The sequence below is a fragment of the Anomaloglossus baeobatrachus genome, chromosome 2, assembly GCF_048569485.1.
Source record: "Anomaloglossus baeobatrachus isolate aAnoBae1 chromosome 2, aAnoBae1.hap1, whole genome shotgun sequence".
Taxonomy (NCBI): domain Eukaryota; kingdom Metazoa; phylum Chordata; class Amphibia; order Anura; family Aromobatidae; genus Anomaloglossus; species Anomaloglossus baeobatrachus.
In genome coordinates, this window is record NC_134354.1 from 220,985,033 (window position 1) to 221,006,532 (window position 21,500).

The following is a 21,500-nucleotide window of genomic DNA, read 5'->3' on the forward strand; positions in this document are numbered from 1 at the left end:
GGTATAGTTGTGCCAAACTGTAGTACCAATGGACAGAATTTTCATGTATGGATAATCTCATCTATTTTCTTATAGTGCTATGATTACCATTTTTTTCACAATATTTTTTTATGGTTCCTTTCTTATTTCCTTACTCGCACGTCTCAATCTTACTTTCACTTTCTGTAAAGCAGTCTGATATGCCAGAATAGAGAATCACTTACTTTCATTTTGTAAGCTCGGTACAGAAATGACACAGCCTTTTATATGGAGAACTTTTAACATCTGCCCCTGTCAGTGAAGATTCATTGTAGACCGAAAACGGACATCTGAGAACTTAATCATCTTAACTTTACTACTAAAAGCAACATTTAAAAAAACCTAAAGAATCAATTCCATCACATTTTGGAAGTTTCATTTCCTCTAGCAAGGATATGTCCATGTTGGGTACTCACCAAACTACATCTGACCATCAGGTATGTTACACGGTGGTACTTAAATCTAATGCTATAAATTTGGGTGGGCTTTTGGTTAGAAAAAATAGATTTATACGCTTTATCTACGTAGGGGTACAATACTCTGGTTAGTAAGATTCACTGGGTAGAGTAAATGAACTGCACAGAACATTTGAGCAGCCAATAAAATACATACTAAATAATACTAAAAATTTACAATAATGTTAAAATTTACAACAACATTGCATGCATTATCTTGCTCCTCCCTGTAGGTATATCAGGAGACCTCATCTGAAGCATAGTTTAACAAAGCAGCTGTCAGTCTATTTTCTGATTATACAAGAGTCGTAGATTTTGTCTTGTTGATTATAGACAACGAAAGTCAATAAAGATAGTTGTTACTAGTACCAACATTTTCTATATAACTAATTGGGTCTGTCATTTTCTTGATATTTTAACTAATGTGCTTTAAAACGTTTTAGCAACTTACCAATTAGCTTTAATCAGCAGTTCTTTGCTGGTGTCCTGTTCTGTGAAACGCCAAGCGCTTGGCCTTAGCGCGATTTACAGCTTATTTGTAAATGACAAAAAAATGGTAATCGTCTCTTTAACGATTCATTTATATCTTTGTTACTAAAGAAAGACCTATGCAGATCTGTCCCATTCCTTGGAACATGTACTGTCCGTGCTTCAACTCTATTCTCAATATAATTGAACCGCAAGCTGTCAATATAAACATACTTTATTTGCCATTATTATTTTATATGGCTCTTATTAAAAATCATGTCCCTCCTGACCTTTGAGTTAGACTTGGATCCTAGATTATTACAATATACAAAACATACAAAATTAACTACTGCTGACCTTCCTACTTGTGGATGATCGGCATATGACTGCAAGGAGTGAACAGCTGCAGAACAATCATGCTGCTGTAAATGTGGGGAGCCAGCTCTTTGAGACAGCGAGAATTCCCATATAGAAGGGAGAGGTTGTTTATCACTAATCGCTGTAAATACATTGGTGAGTTAGTGCTGTGTATACAGTTCTGGAAGCAGTAATAGCGCTTCATGGTCCTTGCCAAGCGATCACAAGATTGCTGGATGCTAGAGTGGTTCAGATGCCTATGGGTTTTTGCAGACCCAGATTTGCTCCACAATGTAGTCCGAAATTCAGAAAACTGAATTTAACCTGTAACTGGGACTAACTTGCTAACCCCAGTTACAGGGAAAATCAGTAAAAAAAATATATAAAAAATGGTGCTATTGAAATACTGTTACATTCATGTCTACGCTAACTTCTTTTTCTTTTGGTTTCATCGTTGTGCGTTGCTGTCCTTCATTGTAGGCAACATGGGCTCCTCTGTATCATATTCTAGAATTTGTGATGCCATCCATGCATGAAGCTTGGGGTTAATTTCTAATTAATTCTTCTTCATTTTCTCTCTTCTGTTAGCTTTGAGCACTATATAAAACTATAGCTCCTCTCACCAGTTATAGGTTATTCCTGACCCTGGTTCTATTCCTATACCCCTCATCCTGTGTATTATTAAGTTGCTGACTTTGGGTTGTTTGACCTTTGAATGATATTTCTAACTTGGTTTCTGACTTCTTGGGATCTGACTTTATTGCAGGCGACATGGGATCCTCTGCTTCATATTCTGGGATTTGTGATACCATTCATGTACAGAGCTTGGGGTTAATTTCTAATTAATTCTTCTCAATTTTCTCCCTTCTGTGAGCCTTGAGCTGGGTTCACTATATAAAACAATAGCTCATTTTGCCAGTTATAGGTTATTTCTGACTCTGGTTCTATTCCTATACCCCTGATCATGTGTATTATTCAGTTGCTGACTTTGGGTTGTTTGACCTTTGAATGATTTTTCTAGCTTGGTTTCTGACTTCATGGGATTTGGCTTAGATTTTATAACCTTTCTCTACCAGCTCACTCCAGTGGCCAGCAGCTCCTCCTGGTGGCGCTATCTTAAGTCCAGGGTTTTTATCGCCTTGTTGCTGGCAAAAATGTGTTCAATATAAAAAAAAAATATTTGATAAAAGATAGGAAAAAAATTAACATAATAACAGAAAAAACATTGCTGGTCTGATCGCCATTTCTAGACCTGCTCTTGATGAACCAACGAACTGTATATTCAATATATAAAAATAATTGTACTGGGCAGAGGAAAACAATTAAAAAGCAATTTAAGTGGCACTTTTTGTTATTGAAAAATGAGAAAAAAATGTGAAGAATGAGCAAAAATATTTTCTTTCCTTTACATTTTCACCTGAAATCACAAAAAAAAATTAATATAAAAATTACATTAAAAAGTAAGATCTATTTATTATTGAAAAAACAGGCAACATTATTTTAATGAGTGAATAAGAAAACACTTTAGAGCTTTTAAACCCCTATATACAAAAAAAGGAATATGTGTCTGGTTATGATTGAACAGGGAAAAATACCCCAGAGCTACGCTGGTTAAGGTAGCTAATAGTTAAAACATAATCGATGTTTAAATTTTGATTTCATACATTAATAGTACACCTTAAAGTAAGAAACTTTGTAATTTATATCTTATCAGACAAATTTACTCCTTTCTCTGCTTGAATTGATCAGTCATTATCAAATTTCTCAGTTCTGAGTTAAAATCTGTATTCAGTGAAGACTTTCACATTACTGAGAAAGGAGATGGCAACTGTTGAGATTCCATGATGATGGAAGATGGGAGGAGCTAGACACAGAGGGAGGAGCTAGAGGCAGAACTCCGCTCCTCTTCCCTCTTCTATCTAACTAGAATCTCAGCAGTGGCATATCGCCAATGGTGGCAGGCCACGTGGTGCTATGAGGTCCGTGAGTCAAAGGGGCCAGTGCCAATACCGCCACCAAAACCCCCCGCCCGTTCAAGAGTAATTGCATCCAGGATCCCTCCTTTATCATTCTCCCTTAGCGTCTGACGTCTCAGTGCAGCGAGCGTGATGACGTCACTACAGCCCGCCAGCTGTGCTGACAGGAGCAGAGCTGCAGAACACTCACCACGGCAGGGGAACAATGAGAATATGTATTTTGTAAATTAGTGAGGACACGGGGCCATAATACTATATGTATGACTATGTGCATTGTTTTATATAGAGGACAATAGAGTGTGTATTATTCTACATGGAGTACTATGGGGGCGCATTATTCTATATGGAGGACTATGGTGTACATTATTCTATATGGAGGACTATGGGGGTGCATTATTCTATAGGGAGGACTATGGGGGTGCATTATTCTATATGGTGACTGTGCACATTTTTGGTCTGTGCTTTGATCAGAAGTGATGAACTGACAGGAGAGTGCACTGTCAGTGCACGTTGTAAGACGAGAACGAGTAAGCAGAGAATAGGCTTGAAGGGGTGTGCTGTTTTCTGTATGAAGTATATTATTACAATGACTGACAGTGCATTCTTCTGGCAGCTTGTAACCTCTGATCAGAGCCAATGAGAGAGTGTATTGTGACAGTGCATATTGCACTATGACAAAAACCTAGTGAGCATCTGTCAGAAATGACAACTGAAGCATGCTCAGTAGAGTAGGGACTAGCACAGAACCTGAAATGAAGCATCATCAGTGACTGCAGCTTCTGCCCCCTGATAAGGCTTCATTGAGTGTCTCATCGTGCACTGGAATTCTCAGGCAATGCGTTTTCAAAAAATGAATTATTAAAAAAAAGGCGAGCTTGTACTCTGATGAGCTGCCTCTGGATTCTCCAAAGATGGATGTTGCCTTTCTTCCCCAGTGGGTTGTGTCCACCATGTAAAGTTGAAATCAAAAATCATGTCAGCTTGGTCTAAGTTCTTGACAGGTTAACCCATTGTAGAAGACTTTTCACCAGTCACATGACAGGTTTGATATAGTCTAGACTAGTGAGTAGAGTGTAAAGTCTCAACCTCAAATTCTAGTAAATTGCATGAGCACAATTTCTTTTGAGCCACAGCAGTTACATATGAGTGGTGAAGATGACAGGAGAACCCTGGGAGCTGGAAAGCGTTCATCTTTCTGTTATAGAACCTCCCCATCATGACCCCTAGATTTGTGCATGAAGCAAAGGAACCTATCAATAAAAACACAAGCATAGATGCTAATTTTTAGGACCGACAGATTTTTCCAATCTCACAAATTGCTAACAAGTTTACTTTTCAGTCACTTTGCATTAAGAATTTCTCAACTACTTTTTTCCTATCTTGACATGTATCAACTGGTACAGGTTGTTTAGTTTTCAGCAAGTAAGGATTAGAATGTATGGCCTGAAGTGAGACATTAAAAAAAATGTGGTACAGGGAAAGGATATTTTTCATGCCAATTTTTGACTAAAAAACACAATTTTGATTGATTGGCCTACTGTTGTTAGATTTTTGGGCACCCTTAGATAGATCATTGTTTGTTTCTAGAACTCTTTATGACCTATTAAGATTTTTAAAATTGCTTAAAAATAATCTTACCAGGTGCAAAAGAGTTTTGCTTACTTTTTGTGGGATTGTTGACTTTAGACAGGCCAACAATTTGGAAACAAGTATTCATAGGAACATTCATTCCTGATTATCCTATTCCTAGGAATGTTCATTCCTGATTATCGTATTCCTAGGAACGTTCATTCCTGATTATCAGCCTGTTTAAATGGATTACTGGTTGCTGGACCACAATCCATTTATTAATCTAACACCAGCAGTGTATTAGATTTTGTCAATGTAAATATGGTTCACATAGGACTAAAATAAAAAAAAAAATCACAAAAAAAGAAAGCCATTACCAACTCAAGATCAAATTAACAATGCAGGATACAGCAGCCCCCATGATAAAGGTGTGGGCTGTACAGGTGAAAAATGCTGATGAAACAACCACTCACGACCTAGCAATTCATGGAGTAGGTGGCTGCTGGTATTAGATATGCACCAGATAGGGCTTGCATAGGGTGCCAGTCACACAGGTACCAGTGATGCACAGTGTCTGGCTTACAACCTATTGATGACACCCATACTATTATATCAGGAAGGCTGCCAAGAACTATATAAGTGCACGTCACAGGACAGACACCCCAATTCACCTAACCAACACTAAAGGGTCTCGCTGCATTGTGGAGAATGCAGACTTTTATAATTTTAGTAGAATTCAATTCCACTCAAATGTATTTTCTCATTTCTAGTTCCAAACACTGTTCTCAGAATACTGGTGTGTTTATGTCTCTGTCGCGGGCGGAGGAGGGGACGCTGTGCTCTCCCACTGCTCAGGTCCGGCTGCTGCTGCCGCTGCTCTGTGGTGGCTCGAGCGGTGGGCCGGATCCCGGGGACTCGAGCGGCGTTCCTCGCCCGTGAGTGAAAGGGGGGTTTGATTGGATGGTGGGGATTAGGTTATTGTCCGTGACGCCACCCACGGTTGTGGTGAAGTTGGTGACACCACCGCTGCTCTGGACGGGGATCCAGGGAGCGGTGACAGGGAGCAGCTTTGTTGTTAGTTCTCCCCTCTGTGGGTAGGGGGTTGGTTGTCCCGGGGCCCGGTGGTGAGGTAGGGATGGATGGCAGGCGGGTTACGGGGCCTGGTGAGGTGCAGGGTCGCGGGGGCAGCGCTGTGCTGCACGGCACGGTGGTACTCACTCAGCCAATGATGAGGACACAGTTCTCGGTAAAACACACGGCTGGATGGACGGGTCCCACAGACGGCTGCGGTGTTGTTTCTCCCGGTAGATTGATGGTGACTGCCTTTCCCTGCACCTGTGTACTGTAAACGGTTCCAATGGGTTCCCACTGGTAACCCGCTCCCCAGCTTGGATATGGGCCGGAGGAGCCCCTTTTGCCCGCAGGCTCTGGCCCTGGGAACAGTAGCCTTGGCGGTGGCTGTGTTTCCCTCTCACGGTTGGACTGTTGCCTTCTGTCGGGACTTGGCTGCTGGGAAACCCAGGAGGTTCCCTTCGCTGACGGATTTGGCAAATTCACGGCGACTCCTAGCCTTGCCGGGGTCCGTAAGCCCCTGCCAGATGGTGCTGACTTCTCTTTGTGTACCGCTCCGGTACCGCCGGGCCACCGCCCTTCCACGGTCCTTACGGTAGACTCCGATAGGCCACTCCTGCAGATGGTCACCACCGTCTGCCAACCTTGCTGTACCGCCCGGGCCACACACCCGGACGCTGTCAGATAGTTGCTCCACTACTACTTTCCTTCCTCTCACTTCCACTCTCCAAAACTGATCTGTCTGGTTTTCCCGCCTCCAGGACTGTGAACTCCTCGGTGGGCGGGGCCAACCGCCTGGCCCACCCCCTGGTGTGAACATCAGCCCCTGGAGGAAGGCAACAAGGGTTTGTGTCTGACTTCGGTGTGCCTGACCGGGAGTGTGGGGTGTGTTGGTGTTGTTCTCTGTTGCCCCTGGCTTGTCCAGGGCGCCACATTCCCCCCTAGTAAAATGGAGACCGTCCGCGGGCTGCCCGTCCATCACCGGTTTTATTTTCACAACTGAAAAAGATGAAACGGTAAAACAGATTACATTTATAATAACATCTTCCCACATCAGGAGGTACTCTTACTTAAACGTTGCGTAACGGTACGGCTTCCGCTCTCTCCCACCCAAGCAACCTGGCCCTGATGCTGCCCCTAAGCAAACAGGCAGCACCCCTTGACCCCAGTCCAGCACAAGTTGCCCGAGCGGGTTCTGTCCTTTTCAGGGGAACCACGTCCATGGAGAACCCCTGAAACACCCAGATGATCGCCACCGGTTCCGGTGGTGGCTGGGCCCCAGCCTGCTTAACTGCGGGCCCTTCCTCCAATCTGCCTCTCCGGAGGCGGTAACGGTGCAAACCATAAAACAACATTATTTACATGCCACAAGTTTGTGGTTGCCCTGCTAGTTCTCGGGCTTGTCCGTAGTAGTTTCTACGCATAATTTGAAAAGGGGGTCCCAACGGGGACCAGTTGCCGGAAACGACCGGTTTCTAATCAGGTTGCAATCAGGTGACTCTTCTCGGTAATCATTCTCATCACTTATTTTCCAAAACTTTAAACGGTACTTTGGTGGTCCCAACGGGGGACAACTGCAATGGGACTCCGCTGCCCTTACTCCGACTCTTCTGATGAGGCGGCCCCATCCTCCGCCACCAGCATATCAAACATGCAGTGACATGCCTGCTGTGACAGGGGTGCCCGGTATCCGTTCCCACCATTGCGCGCGGTGTAATAAACTACCGGTTCTCCCACGTAGCGGAGACACTCACTTGCCTCCTCACTTTCAAGGGTGGGCTCAGCACCGGAGCTGGGGTCACTATCACTTGTCTCTGCGTCAGGCGGATTACCGCCAGCTGCCGCAGCTTGCCGGCTCCCAGTAGCCAAAACATCAGATTCTTCTGCGGGAGTGTGGGGCAGTAGGTCAGGTGGATTCACACTGAGGCGCCCCATAAGTAATGGTAAGGGCGATGCGTGGTTCGAGACTGGGCCGGGCCCCTCAGCCGCAGTGGCCGGTCCTGGTAGGACATAGGGACGTGGGTCACCTGTCGGCTCCGCCACATCTATTCCCATCCCGTACATCGGGGCAGTCGCAATCAGCATCTCCACCTCATTGGTCCCCTGCTCCATCATAAGGCATATCTGGTTCTGCTGGCGTTGGTTGAACTCAATTATTCTGGCCTTCATCCACTCCATGGTCCCGGGCTCGGGCACAGCGCCTGGTGCCATCCTGGCCGGGGCCTCTGATACGTCTTCACTAAGGGGCTGCGATCCTGGCAGTTCCCACAGGGGTGATTCAGGCCGGCTCCGCGCGTCTGCAGCCAGTCGGTCCGCCGAGGCGGATTGGCAGGGTATCGCTACCGGTTGAATAGGTAGCGGGCCTAGTGGCGAGGCGGTAGCAGCTAACATGGGTAGTGGGGGAGGAGGCAGGGCGAGCGGGGATGGACCGGGTCCCTCGGCCGCGACGACCGACCCGCTAGGGGTACAGGGGCGTGGGTCACTCACCTTCCCTTCCAAATCCTCTTCCACCTCGCGTCTCCGCATAGCTGCCACCACGTCCGCCATGTCGGTCTCCCACTCCTCCAGGAGGAGCTGCATGTGGGCTTGCAGATGGTTGTTCAGCGGGGCGGTCCGGTCTCTCAGCCACATTGCCGTGCCAGGTGCGGGAGCGTCATCGCTGGTGTTCGGATGGTGCATCGTGGCAATGAGGTCTTCCAGGAACCCAGTATCGCCGCAGAGTCCTGGCGTCTCTGCTCTTATAGCCGCGGGCTACATGCGGCCAGACGCCATCAGTCCCCCTTAGTCTCTTTCTGGCTCCTTCTCTACAGGGGCGGGGTTTTGGCATTCGCACCTCCACTACTCGAGGAGACGCTCGAGCGGTAATTCTTCGCGCCCAAGATGGCGGCTTCACAAATTCTTCGGCCGGACACCTCCGGCGGTCACACAAGGCGCACTTCCACCAGTTGGTAGAACGGTGGGATCCTGTTCACAGCGCCAAGTTGTCGTGGGCGGAGGAGGGGACGCTGCGCTCTCCCACTGCTCGGGTCCGGCTGCTGCTGCTCTGTGGTGGCTCGAGCGGTGGGCCGGATCCCGTGGACTCGAGCGGTGTTCCTCGCCCGTGAGTGAAAAGGGGGTTTGATTGGATGGTGGGGATTGGGTTATTGTCCGTGACGCCACCCACGGTTGTGGTGAAGTTGGTCACACCACCGCTGCTCTGGACGGGGATCCCGGGAGCGGTGACAGGGAGCAGTTTTGTTGTTAGTTCTCCCCTACGTGGGTAGGGGGTTGGTTGTCCCGGGGCCCGGTGATGTGGTAGGAATGGATGGCAGGCGGGTTACGGGGCCTGGTGAGGTGCAGGGTCGCGGGGGCAGCACTGTGCCGCACGGCATGGTGGTACTCACTCAGCCAATGATGAGGACACAGTTCTCGGTAAAACACACGGCTGGATGGACGAGTCCCACAGACGGCTGCGGTGTTGTTTCTCCCGGCAGGTTGATGGTGACTGCCTTTCCCTGCACCTGTGTACTGTAAACGGTTCCAATGGGTTCCCACCGGTAACCCGCTCCCCAGCTTGGATATGGGCTGGAGGAGCCCCTTTTGCCCTCAGGCTCTGGCCCTGGGAACAGTAGCCTTGGCGGTGGCTGTGTTTCCCTCTCACGGTTGGACTGTTGCCTTCTGTCGGGACTTGGCTGCTGGGAAACCCAGGAGGTTCCCTTCGCTGACGGATTTGGCAAATTCACGGCGACTCCTAGCCTTGCCGGGGTCCGTAAGCCCCTGCCAGATGGTGCTGACTTCTTTTTGTGTACCAGTCCGGTACCGCCGGGCCACCGCCCGTCCACGGTCCTTACGGTAGACTCCGATAGGCCACTCCTGCATACGGTCACCACCGTCTGCCAACCTTGCTGTACCGCCGGGCCACACACCCGGACGCTGTCAGATAGTTGCTCCACTACTACTTTCCTTCCTCTCACTTCCACTCTCCAAAACTGATCTGTCTGGTTTTCCCGCCTCCAGGACTGTGAACTCCTCGGTGGGCGGGGCCAACCGCCTGGCCCACCCCCTGGTGTGAACATCAGCCCCTGGAGGAAGGCAACAAGGGTTTGTGTCTGACTTCGGTGTGCCTGACCGGGAGTGTGGGGTGTGTTGGTGTTGTTCTCTGTGGCCCCTGGCTTGTCCAGGGCGCCACATCTCTGCTTTCATTTTGATGGTGCCGAGTTACAGGGGAAGTAGAAAATTATTCTGAACAATTAAATATGTTTTTTTGTAAGAAACGCTGCCGTATTTCATATAAACATCTTCTGCATTTAAACGAGATTTGTAAGACTGAAAGTGAAATTAAAAGGACATCTTATTAACGTTTGAGTGGAAATTGTATATCATGTGGAATGTAATGTCATACTCTGTCTCATACGTAAAAACTTTGGTGGAGTTTTGACCTTCATTGGAGTTTGATCTTTGGGACCCCTGAAGAAGTGTTTTACCGTAAATAATCATGAATATCAAGTTAACCCCTTTCCCACAAATGCCATATATGTACAACACTTTTGAAGGTGCGTTACCGCCAACTGCATACGCGTATGGTGCTGCAATTGTGCCGGCTCACTTGTGGTACCAGTGAAATCATCAGCGGGTGTCAGTTACAAACAGTCGTGGGCGTTTAACCCCTCTGATGCCACTCCGCTATCAATCTACTTACCAGAGGGTTGGAGCTCCCTCTTTCTTTCCATTGATAGAACACAATTGTGATTGCATTGTGCTGACGGTGTCCATGGTGACCCCCACCTGAATAATGGCCATGGGGCCACCTAGGTATGGCAGCCTGTGGGGCTATACCATTAAATACATATTTTTATATAAAAAAATAAAATAAAAAAAAGTACACATATTTGGTAATAATGCATCTGGAATGACCCAATCTATAAAACTTTCTCACAAGTTAAACCCTTCAGTGCTCCTACTGGACCATGCAGCTGGCAGCAGCATAGCATGCCCCCACTAATCGCAGGCACATGTCACAGGCGGATAACACCACTCATTAATATGTGCACATATAAGAACATGCAGCTGGAAGCAGAATGACCGCCCAGCAATGTGGATAAACAGGCAGAGACATCGGACACAAAGGCTCTGACCATCATATATCCTACATCCATGGACACCATGGAAGAAACAATATATAGCAGGTTCCAGTAATATACATTACAGACCAAAAGTTTGGACACACCTTCTCATTAAAAGAGTTTTCTTTATTTTCATGACTCTGAAAATTGTAGATTCACATTGAAGGCATCAAAACTATGAATTAACACATGTGGAATGAAATACTTAACAAATAAGTGTGAAACAACTGATAATATGTCTTATATTCTAGGTTCTTCAAAGTAGCCACCTTTTGCTTTGATTACTGCTTTATACATGTGCCACCCGGACCTTCAGTGGGTGGCTCGAGGGTCTCCAGACCCGGGGGTCCACGGTCACTCTGATCTAAAAGGGGTTGACGGTTTAGGGGGGAATGTAGGTGTATGGCTGGAGCCGTGTTTGAGTTCTTGACGCCACCCACGATTTGTGGTGAAGGTGGACACCACCACTGCAGTTATAGGGCACCCAGGGGAGATGTTCGCAGCAAGTTGTTAACCTGAGTAGTTGTTAACGTGAGTAGGGATGGTGGCCCCGGGACACGTTGTGGGAGTAGTTGGGTGGTGCATGGAGATGGACGGCCGGAGGGCACTGATGTACTCACTATTAGTAAACACACACGAGTCTCTGGTAAACCAAGGTGATGGTGGTCGGTGCCCGCAGCCGGCTGCAGTCTGGTCCTCCACCCGGTTGGTGGTCTCTGCCTTTCTCCTGCACCAGTTTTGTGTGATGGTGGACTACCTGCGCTTGCAGCGTCTGGAGTCTGCTCCCCGGCTTGTGATTGTCGAAGGAGCCCTTTGCCTGCAGACGCTGGCCCGTGGGATCTCTCTGCCATGGCGGTGGCTTTCTATCCCCCTCGTTGGGCTGCTGTCTTCAGTCGGGACTTTGGGTGGGACAGAACCTATAGTTCTGGCCGCAATCAGTTAATTAGCTAGCCCCCAGTAGCTTCTGGACCTAGCTTCAGGGTCTGAGTACCCCCCTTTGTGCTCCGGTTTCTGAGTCGGTTCCCTGGGTCGGTACCGGCGGGCCACTACCCTGTCCCAGTCCACCACGGTTCCACTGAGCTGTCTTCCCGGCACCTGCAGGCAGAGGCCTCCGAATGCCTCCTAGCCAAAGGTGCCCGGGCTCCTACCCTGGCACCTGTCAGTCAGCTACAGGCCTGTCACACAGGCCTGACCTCATCCACGTAACTCTCAAACTGCTCTCTCCGACTCCTCAGGCTAAACTCTTTACTTTTTCCTGCCTCAGGCTCTCTGAACTCCTCCGTGGGCGTGGTCAACTGCCTGGCTCCGCCCCCTGGTGTGTCCATCCAGCACTGAGGGAGGTGACTAGGGTTTTAAGTGTTTGGCTGCTGTCAGCTTGTTAGGGGACTGGTGTTGTGCGGGGCGCTATCTGTGACTACCTGACTGGCCAGGGCATCACAATCCCCCTTGGTTAACCACAGACCATCCGCGGGCTGTCCGACCACGACCATTTATTTTCTTTTGTAACTGGAAAAAGATAAAAGAACATATTTACAAATATAATAACAGTATTTACATTTTCAAGCATATTTCTGTTTTCTTCCCTTGCGGGAGGCATTTTACTTAAATGTTGCAAACATTTTTATTAACCAGGAACGGGACGGGACCGGGTCCTTTCTATTTTGCCCACCCAAGCAAACCTAAACCTTGATGCTGCCTCTAAAAACAGGTCAGCTACCCCTTTCCCCAGTCCAGGAAACGGGTTCGGGTCCGGGTGTTGCCCACACGGGCCGGGTAATAAGTTCCTTACCCGGCAGTCTCTCAGAGGCTCCACGTCCAGGGGACCACTGACCCGGAGGGTAGTCACCGGTCTGCATGGTGACAGGGCCTCGGCCTACAACATCCCGCAGGCCCTTCCTCCAACCAGCCTCTCCGGAGACTGTAGACATGAAAAGGGTGGTCAGGGACTATTTACAAGGCCCTAAAGTTTTTGGATGGCCTGCTAGTTCTCAGCCGTGTCTGTTTTGTAAATGGGGGTAAAACTGAAACGGGAATCAACAAAGTCCCAATGGGGACGGGCAGGATGGTAACCGGGAACCGCTACCTTCTTCAGTACTCTTCATCTTCTTCAGGACTGTATGGCAGGGGAGGAGACTGGGTGTGCCTCTGGGCACTGCGGCTCACCCTACTCTTCAAAATGAGGGTGAACCATCCCCACTCCCCGCAATGCCGGGTGTACGTGACAAGCTCACCGGACTCCATGTCCCGGTCCGGGTGACCCATCGGGAGGTGGGGATTGACGTCCCGCCGGGACACAAAGCTTTCCGCATCCAGGTCCGGCTAAAAGATGAACCCCCATCCATGTCGGGGGTCAAAATGCCGGACCTGGCCTTCATAGGTCGGGCCCCGCACCCGGAAGGTGGCATTGTGGACTTTGTCCTTCTCTTTGATGGTACGGGACAGCACCTCCGCCTTCCTCTTTTTTCGGGCCACAATCTCCTGGCCCAGCTGGCGCTGCTGCCGCTCCCAATACGGAGCATCCTCCTGCTCTGGTTCGCTCTGTGCGGGGTCGGGCCCAGCCGGAGCTCCCCTGTGCCGGCTACGACCGGCGCCTTCTGCATTGGGGAATTCCGCTGTGTCGTGGCCTGCTCAGCTGCCTTGCAGCGGCAACCCCGCAACGCCTCAGCCGAGGCTTGGAACCTGGGAGACGCCAGCTTTACCTGCTGGGCTGGCTTCCGGTCGGCGGCCACCTCCATCTTGGCCGGGCGGACTGCCAGGGCCTGGATCACCTGGGGCGCGGTTGCTTCCGGGACTGGCGGGTTCACACCAGGAGTGGGCATCTTCCGGAGGTGAATCTTCCTCGGGGCCGGTGTCGGTGGCGGAGTGGCGACGGGCTGTTCGCGGCGGCCTCTTCAGGCGGGTCCTCGTGGGTTGGTGGATTGGGCTCTGCTGCCGGTGTCGTCGTCGGCGGACCGAACGGGGGAGCAGTGGCAACCGGTACGGGCGGCGAGGGAGGCAATATAGAGGGCAGGGGCAGACCGGGTCCATCAGCCATGTCGGCCGGTCCCTCGGAGACATAGGGGCGTGGGTCGCTTACCTGCTCCTCCAAAGTTGCCTCCACTTCACGTACTCGCACGGCCGCAGCCACTTCCTCCATTTCGGCCACCCACCGCTCCATCAAGAAGTGCACCTGGCCCTTCAGGCAGCGGCACATCTGCATCGCCCAGGCTTCCACCCACGCCGCTGTTCCGGGCGCGGGCTCCGGGCTTGCTAGACGGGTCAGTCATGTCCCTCTCTCAGGGTCCAGGAACCAGAAGGGTGGCAGGGTCCTGGAGTCCCTGCCCTTTATCTGCTCGGTCACATGTCGCAGAATCTTCACCCGCCACCCTTGGTCTTTTCGTGGCACTCCTCTCTCTGGCCGGTAAGTTTCGTTTTTTGACTTCCGGCTTTGCTGTATGGCCATTTTTCCAGGGGGCGGGGCTTAAGGTTTCACGCCCTTTTCGCGGGGAAGAAGACTTTGGCGGGAATCTTCGCTCCAGAAGATGGCGGCAAGATGGTGGATTTTGAAAATTTCACAACGGATCACCGCTGGCATCACTTCAAGGCACACTTCCACAAGGTAAGTGGATGGGTAAGTATCCTGTTCGTAACGCCAGAAAATTGGTGTGTGCCGCCCCGTGCTCAGCGGCAGCCAAGCCGCTCGGATGCAGACCTTCAGTGGGTGGCTCAAGGGTCTCCGGACCCGGGGGTCAACGGTCACTCCGATCTAAAAGGGGTTGGCGGTTTAGGGGGGAACGTAGGTGTACGGCCGGAACCGTGTTTGAGTTTGTGACGCCACCCACGGGTTGTGGTGAAGGTGGACACCACCGCTGCAGTTATGGGGCACCCGGGGGAGATGTTGCGCAGCAAGTTGTTAACCTCTCTGTGGGTAGGGATGGTGGCCCCGGGACCCGTTGTGGGAATAGTTGGGCGGTGCAGGAAGATGGGCAGCCGGAGGGCACTGATGTACTTACTATTAGTAAACACACACGAGTCTCTGGTAAACCAAGGTGATGGTGGTCGGTGCCCGCAGCCGGCTGCAGTCTGGTCCCCCACCCGGTTGGTGGTCTCTACCTTTCTCCTGCACCTGTTTTGTGTGATGGTGGACTACCTGCGTTTGCAGCGTCAGGAGTCTGCTCCCCGGCTTGTGATTGTCGAAGGAGCCCTTTGCCCGCAGACGCTGGCCCGTGGGATCTCTCTACCGTCGCAGTGGCTTTCTATCCCCCTCGTTGGGCTGTTGTCTTCAGTCGGGACTTTGGGTGTGACAGAACCTATAGTTCTGGCCGCAATCAGTTAATTAGCTAGCCCCCAGTAGCTTCTGGACCTAGCTTCAGGGTCTGAGTACCCCCCTTTGTGCTCCGGTTTCCGAGTCGGTTCCCCGGGTTGGTACCGGCGAGCCACTACCCTGTGCCGGTCCACCACGGTTCCACCGAGCCATTTTCCCAGCTCCTGCAGGCAGAGGCCTCCGTATGCCTCCTAGCCAAAGGTGCCCCGGCTCCTACCCTGGCACCTGTCAGTCTGCTACAGGCCTGTCACACAGGCCTGACCTCCTCCACGTAACTCTCAAACTGCTCTCTCCGACTCCTCAGGCTAAGCTCTTTACTTTTTCCTGCAGATCAATCAACAGAAATTGCCGCAGCTACCCACCCCTGGGCATCAGCCGTGTTGCTTGTGTAGACGGCAGGCGGTAATCCTCCACATACACTGGGCAGGTGGTGCTTATCCCCCAGGCAAAAAAAGTTCCTGGATAGAGTCCAACAATAGAGATAGGGCAGCACTCACCAGTAAAAAAGACTTTATTTATTCACCGGACCCGAGGAAGCGTGAGTACATGCGAAACGGCTGTCGTCCATGAGGGGGCCCTGCTGTCAACTCTGCTCCTGCCTTTTTACCTGCACCATGAATAAATAAAGTCTTTTTTACTGGACGTTGGTGAGTGCTGCCCTATCTCTATTGTTGGACTCTTTACATTTTCCTGCCTCAGGCTCTCTGAACTCCTCGGTGGGCGTGGTAAACCACCTGGCTCCGCCCCCTGGTGTGTCCATCCAGCACTGAGGGAGGTGACTAGGGTTTTAAGTGTTTGGCTGCTGTCACCTTGTTAGGGGACTGGTGTTGTGCGGGGCGCTATCGGTGGCCACCTGGCTGGCAAGGGCTTCACACACACTTTTGGCATTCTCTTAATGAGCTTCAAGAGGTAGTCACCAGAAATGTTCTTCCAACAGTCTTGAAGGAGTTCCCAGAGATGCTTAGCACTTGTTGGCCCTTTTGCTTCACTCTGCGATCCAGCTCACCTCAAACCATCTTGATTGGGTTCAGGTCTAGTGGATGTGGAGGCCAGGTCATCTGGTGTAGCACCCCATCACTCTCCTCCTTAGTCATATAGCCCTTACACAGCCTGTAGGTGTGTTTGTGGTCATTGTCCTGTTGAAAAATAAATGATGATCCAACTAAACGCAAACTGGATGGAATAGCATGCCGCTGCAGGATGCTGTGGTAGCCATGCTGGTTCAGTATGCCTTCAATTTTGAATAACTCCCCAACAGTGTCACCAGTAAAGCACCCCCACACCATAACACCTTCTCCTCCATGCTTCACGGTGGGAACCAGGCATGTAGAGTCCATGCGTTCACCTTTTCTGCATCGCACAAAGACATGGTGGTTGGATCCAAATATCTCAAATTTGGACTTATCAGACCAAAGCACAAATTTCCACTGGTCTAATGTCCATTCCTTTTGTTCTTTAGCCCAAACAAGTCTCTTCTGCTTGTTGCTTGTCCTTAGCAGTGGTTTCCTAGCAGCTATTTTACCATGAAGGCCTGCTGCACAAAGTCTCCTCTTAACAGTTGTTCTAGAGTTGTGTCTGCTGCTAGAACTCTGCGTGGCATTGACCTGGTCTCTAATCTGAGCTGCTGTTAACCTGCGATTTCTGAGGCTGGTGACTTGGATAAACTTATAGTCCGCAGCAGAGGTGACTCTTGGTCTTCTTTTCCTGTGGCGGTCCTCATGTGAGCCAGTTTCTTTGTAGCGTTTGATGGTTTTTGCCACTGCAATTGGGGACACTTTCAAAGTTTTACCAATTTTTCGGACTGACTGACTGCATTTCTTAAAGTAATGATGGGCACTCGTTTTTCTCTACTTAGCTGCTTTTTTCTTGCCATAATGAATATTCTAACAGTCTATTCAGTAGGACTATCAGCTGTGTATCCACAGACTTCTGCACAACAGAACTGTTGGTCCCAACCCCATTTATAAGGCAAGAAATCCCACTTATTAAACCTGACAGGGCACACCTGTGAAGTGAAAACCATTTCCGGTGACTACATCAATGAGGCTCATCAAGAGAATGCCAAGAGTGTGCAAAGCAGTAATCAAAGCAAAAGGTGGCTACTTTGAAGAACCTAGAATATAAGACATATTTTCAGTTGTTTCAAAATTTTTTGTTAAGTATTTCATTCCACGTTTTAATTCATAGTTTTGATGCTTTCAATGTGAATCTACAATTTTCAGTCATGAAAATAAAGAAAACTATTTGAATGAGAAGGTGTGTCCAAACTGTAGCTCCAATTGCCAAAGAAAATATGTTACTTTTTGCTATAATATATAACAAGAGAAATATATAGTAACACAGTGTTGGCGAAGAGATATTTCCATAGCAGACATCGTTTGACCCAGAAATGAAAGGTATAGCAGTCCCAGTGGGGGTGCCATAGTTATGTTGGTGGGATTGATAATTTTCACTTGAAAATTCCAAACCAAAATTGCAAATTGCACAAAAAAAAAATGAAAAAAGGGTTATTACTGGAGATAAGGTTCTCCAAGTGAGAACGGATATTTAAGTATTGCCACCAATTCTCCACATTCTACTTATTATTCTATATAGTCTTTTATAGCAACACTCTTGGTGGTATGTGTCTCTTTTTGGCATGTAGGACCATTAGAATATTCATTAGAATTTTTTGTCCATTACACATATGGATTGATCCTATGTTGTTATTTAGTGAGACGCTTTTTCCTCATGTGGTACTTTCTTCTCCTTCCTCCTAATCTTTTATCTGGTATTATTCATATATGTTTGTAAACTAAATATCTACCTCACTCTGTCTCATGCTGTCTCTTATGCACTTTTCTATTAAAAGCAGCTTAAAAGAACTTTTTATGGCATGGTATCACTTATTTGTATTTATTATGCATTATAGACCCTTTATTCTCAGGTTTTCAACTATTATGCAGGGTTATTGCAATTATAATGTACAATGAGGTCCTTCTATCTTTGTATTTTTCTATTAGGAAGAGATTCGGCCTGCGCATGCGCACTCGCCCACTTTCCACACTTAGACTCTAGTGAGCGGCTGAACAGCCATCAGTAGCACAGCGGAGGATTGGCCCAAATGCTGAGAACAGCGCTGAGGCAGAGCAGAACCCGCAGAATGGGTCTAAGGCAACGGAGAGACAGGAGGCACTCTGACTCTGACCTGAGAAGGCGGACACCTCTGGCTGATAGTCATAACAATATGTCTCTAATGCAAAAACAAACAACAAAAATAATTTTACTCACCCTCCCCCCGACTCCCATGTTGTGCAACCTCCTGTGTGCACTGTGATGCATTTAAGATGGATGTGTGTCCAGGTGAAGCAGGGGCTGGGGTCGGCAGGCCCCCTACACTACCCATGGCCTCTGTGATCATCTGGCCCCTCCTTCAGCGACTCCATGGAGTGCTTACCATTCCCCGCAAGCTTCTGTGTCCTTGCCACCTCTGCGGCTCTGCGTTGCCCACAGTAGTGTGATGAGGGCGCAGCGTGATGACTTCATCATGCTACTGCATGCTGGGTCACTGGGATGACGCAACCTGCTCTGCCCCACTGCCCTTAGCACGACCACATGGCTAATCTGCGTGCGATGCACCTAAACGGCAATGCATGCAAATTAGCCATGTTCAGCTAACGGGGCCAAAGCGAAACAGCCAGCCTATTCTGCTGCGACCATAGTACAGGCTGTGGCTGTGACTGGGGTCCAGCCGGGGCTTAATAAAGAGAAGTAATTAATTTGAACGGGCCCCCCTCCTTAGCGGGCCCTATACACTAGTAAGGGCAGTAATAGCCTGATGGTGGCCCTGAGTCCCTATGAAGTTAGATGTCTCCGATGTGGTCCCCAATTCTACGTCTAAACTCATTAATTCTTTTACCAATATAATACAACCCACAATCACACGTGACTTTGTAGACAATGCCTTGTGTTCGACAGTTAATGAAGTGGTGAATGTCATAGTCCTTACCGGTCACATTGCTATGAAAGCTATTTCTCGTTTTAATGGGAGTACATGCCACACAGTTATTGCATTTATAGAACCTTCTAAGGTTCTTAAGGTTCCTTGATAATTCGGGACCAATATTGGTGTCCATAAGGAGAATTGGTCAGTGCTTTTCAAGCATCTTGTGTACCTGTTGTGCACCATTATCATAGGTGGTGGTGGCTTTCCTTCCCTCCACCGTCTGTGCCCGTTGCTTCTTTCCTGTCCATATATGGGTAAGCCTTGAATTGTGCCTCTACTGGGCAGGTTTTGTTAGTGACTTATTTCCTTACTTGCAAGCAGCAGATTCTTTAAATTTTGTTCCATGAATTAATGGATTTAACTGTTCCTGCTGACATTTTGAATGCGATATGCTTCCTGGTTGCATTTAATTGGGCACATACATATACTATTGTGGAGGGCGGTTATAGGTAGAGGTCCTCCTTCTGTTTAATTAACTGTGTGTTTTTCTATACCTTTAATAAAAATTGACATTTTTATGAAAAAAGTACTCCTGTGTTTGTGTGTTGGAGACACATTATCCTTTTGCAAGTATATAGATGGAGTTTTTCTGGATATTTAATCCTTATTGTGGGGAATAATATGAAATTTATGATAATTATACAATGATTATACATTATTTTTCCCTCTGGTCTTTTGTCTTGTTTATGTATTTGTCTGAGCAGTTTCTTTTTAATCTTAGAAACTGTCCTTTTGGAATCCCCTTCTTAATGTGTATCGGATGACTGTTTATTTGTTGCTGTTGATTCCCTGAATGTCGACGTGTGGAGTTCCCCATTGTGTTTTTTATTGATGTTAATGTTTAGAAAGGGTAGTGTGAACTTTTGGCCCAGATCATCCTTATCTAGACCCGCTACAACAACTAACAGATCTTCAGCCAAGTCTCACCATGCAACAAAAATATCATCAATGTAGTAGGTCCATATTACAAATAAATGCTTATCTCTCTTCATTTTTCACTCTGAAGATGACTGTTTCATCCCACGAGCCCAGGAACAAATTAGCATATGTGGAAGCGCAAGGGCTTCCCATTGCAGTGCCCCTGAGCTGGTGGTAGAATCTGCCGTCGAAGAGGAAAAAATTCCTTGTCAAGCAAAAGCATAGTAATTTCAAGATGAATTCACTTTGAGCTTTAGGCTATGTGCCCACATAGCGTATTTTCATGCAGTTACGCTGCGTTCTGCACCGCAGCGTAACTGCATGCGTCCTGCGTCTCCAGCACAATCTATGAAGATTGTGCCTAATCCATGCCCACGTGGCGAATTAGGACGCAGCGCTTCGGCTACTGCCGAAGCGCTGCGTTCTAAGGAGTGACATGTCACTTCTTTTGTGCGCTTTGCATGCAGCCCCCGCTCTGTCTATGGGAGAGGCTGCATCCAGAGCCCATGAAATCGGCTTTTCAGTACGCACTGTTTCTGCAGCGATTTGAAGCGCACGAGTGCTGTTCAAATCACTGCAGAAATTTCTGCAGGGACAGAATGCAACGTGGGCACATAGCCTTAAACTGTCATCCTCTTGTCCTAAGGAAGTATTCAACCGCTTCAAAAACCTTATGATACGAAATAAGGGAATAAAGTGCTTCAGCGTCAATACTACTCAAAATGGCACTGGGGTCAACAAAGAGACCCTCCTGCTTGAGTAGTAAATGGGGGGGTATGCCGTGTGTAAGATGAAAGGGCTAACACAAAAGTTCTGAGGACACGGTCGAGGTACACGCCACAGTTCTGGGTAACATTGTCGATGCCAGAGACTATGGGCCTACTTTTTAGGGGATTCAATCCCTTGTATATTTTTGGCAGACAGTAGAATGTTGCAGTGACTGTGTCCTTATGAAGAAGGAAATCTAATTCTGTTTTATCAATGACTTGTGTTGATAGCCCCTCATTCAAAATGGATTTCAATTCTGTAATATATATTGTCGTGGGGTTACCAGGGAGGATTTCATAGCCAGTTTGGTCAGTCAGTAGTTGAATACAGATTTTTTTGGTAGTGTCTATTGTCTAGGACAACCATGCCCCTTTGTCAGAGGGTTTAATCATAATGTGTTTGTCCTGTTTAAGTCTGTTGAGGGTCTGCATCTCAGTTTTGCTCAAGTTAAATCTGGTGTGACTCCTATTTTGGAATATTTCTCTAAGGTCTCTTGTTACGAGATTCCCA

The 21,500-nt window shown here is 48.3% G+C and overlaps 1 protein-coding gene across 3 annotated transcripts in view; it reads left to right on the top strand.

Annotated features, from left to right (window-relative positions):
* The first annotated feature begins 226 nt into the window (after positions 1-226).
* LOC142289716 (transcription factor ETV7-like) overlaps positions 227-21,500 on the top strand; it is a 116,600-nt gene continuing 95,326 nt past the window's right edge. For all 3 annotated transcript variants that reach the window (XM_075333639.1, XM_075333640.1, XM_075333641.1), the window contains exon 1: positions 227-455. In XM_075333639.1, the coding sequence (XP_075189754.1) occupies positions 414-455 (42 nt within the window). In that variant the 5' untranslated portion in view covers positions 227-413. The remainder of the gene's footprint in view (positions 456-21,500) is intronic.